This window comes from Mesitornis unicolor, unplaced genomic scaffold (assembly GCF_000695765.1).
Source record: "Mesitornis unicolor isolate BGI_N332 unplaced genomic scaffold, ASM69576v1 scaffold6312, whole genome shotgun sequence".
Classification (NCBI taxonomy): Eukaryota; Metazoa; Chordata; class Aves; order Mesitornithiformes; family Mesitornithidae; genus Mesitornis; species Mesitornis unicolor.
This window is the reverse complement of record NW_010167021.1, coordinates 47,046-48,895: the sequence shown is the minus strand read 5'-3', so window position 1 is coordinate 48,895 and position 1,850 is coordinate 47,046. Positions and strand designations below refer to the sequence as shown.

The following is a 1,850-nucleotide window of genomic DNA, read 5'->3' as shown; positions in this document are numbered from 1 at the left end:
GCCCCCCCCTGCCAGCAGCAGCAGCACGTCCAGTCCCTGGCACCCACACCGGGGTGAGAGCTTGCCATGGGTGGAGGGCAGCCCTGCCACTGGGGACTGAGGCAGGCAGGCACAGCCATGGACGAACAGGGCCAGGAGACACGGGGCCTGGCAGAGCGCACCCAGGGAAGAGCCCTGGAAGAGGAGCAGCCCAAGGAAAGGTGTTGGCAAGCACAGATGCGGCTGACAGACACGAGAGCTCTGGCTGGAGGGGATGGGGGAGCTGGGGGAGGTTGGCTGGGCACTGTGCTCCCGAGGACCCCAGATACCCATGGTCCCTCCTCCTCGGCCGTCACTAACACGCACTGCCCAGCACAAGAGGAGATGCAGTGCCCAGGGGCACCCCTGTCCCCACCTGGTCCCAGCCAGCCACTCAGGCTGGGGCAGTGATGAGAGCGTGGGTTCCCCCCCCACTCCGCTCAGGGTCCCCCTTGCACCCATCACCATCCCCTGCACCCTGCCTGCGCCCCGGGGCCGGCGCTCCCTCCACACAGACGCACCGCATCGCACACACAGCGTCACAAACAACCATGCATTAGAAACTGAAATGCTGCTGGGAGGCTCCGGGGCTGCGTGGTTCGCTCCGGCGTGGCTGCGGCCCCACGGCACGCATGGCTCCGTCCATCGCACACAAACAGTCCCGTGGGGTGAGTCTAGCCGAAAATACCGCCGAAGGTGGAGGCAATGACAATACCCAGGATCACACAGCAGATGATGATCATGATCTTCTTCTGCTCAGGTGTCCCAGCACCGGCAGGGAGAGAGGGGAGAGGGGACTGTGAGTGTTGGGGGCAGGCTGGCCCCAAAAGCTGGGGCTGCGATCTGCCCTGTGCCTGTTTGCCCGTGGTGGGCTCTGAGCAGCCCCATGGGAGCCAGAGGGGCTCTGGCAGCCCTGGGGCAGGGACGGACACCCCAGCTACCCCTTCAGCAATGGGCTGGCAGAGCTGAGCTGCTGGCCTCTGGGTCCCCAAGCTGATACGGGACCAGGCAGTTGGCACTGCACTCAGGGTCACAGCTCGACCATGACTTTACTGCTTTTTCAGCAAGGGACGTGGCTCTAACAGCAGGCCTGGCCCACAGGATCCACCCTGTCCCTTTTCCTCCGCCCAAGCAGCACCCCTGCCCCACAGCTCGTCATCAGTGCCCATGCGGCCTGTGCTGGGAAGCTCTGCCTCGGCCGGTGTCGCCAGTGGGACCCGTGCTGCACCCAGCGGTGTGGGGTAAAGCAGAGCCCGGGCACCCGTGAGACTGCGCCATGATGCCCACTCCACTGTGCCGGCAGTGGCATGGGGACGGGTGCCAGGTGGGGGTCAGCCTCCAGAAAAGAGGGGCCAGCAGTGTTGGCAGGGGAAGGCAGGCCCCAGCCCATGCCACGACTCACCCGTCTGGCTTTGCTCTGGTACTTCACTGCTTTTTTGGTGTCAGACACAGCCCGCTCCACGTAGTCTACCGAGTGCTCCACGTTGTACTCGATGCGGTCGATCATCTCGCCCTGCAGAGTGGGGACAGAGCCCGCGTGCCCATGCAGGCGTGAGCTCCGTCCTGCTCTGCTGCTCCCGCATGGTGCGGATGTCACCCTGCCCCGCAGCCCTGCATGGGACAGAGAGGGACTGTCACTCAATTGTCAGTCACCTGCAGTCAGCGGGTGCCCCACGGTGCCCTGGAGTGAGGGCTCTGGACCGTGGGCTCTGCCCAGAGGGCTGGGACCCCTGTGCACATCCCAGCAGGGAGGAAAGCACAGGTGAGGGCCAAGGGGGTCTCCAGCCGGTTCCTGGCCTGGTGGCCACCCTGTCTGATATCCCAGTTGACAT

At 65.1% G+C, this 1,850-nt stretch overlaps 1 protein-coding gene across 1 annotated transcript in view; it reads right to left on the bottom strand.

Moving 5' to 3' along the window:
• Positions 1–692: 692 nt before the first annotated feature.
• Positions 693–1,850, bottom strand: part of STX1A (syntaxin 1A (brain)) — a 26,462-nt gene continuing 25,304 nt past the window's right edge. The window contains exons 7-8 of the mRNA XM_010178519.1: positions 1,421–1,531; positions 693–770 (exon numbers count right to left, since the gene is read on the bottom strand). Of these exons, the coding sequence (XP_010176821.1) occupies positions 693–770; positions 1,421–1,531 (189 nt within the window). The remainder of the gene's footprint in view (positions 771–1,420; positions 1,532–1,850) is intronic.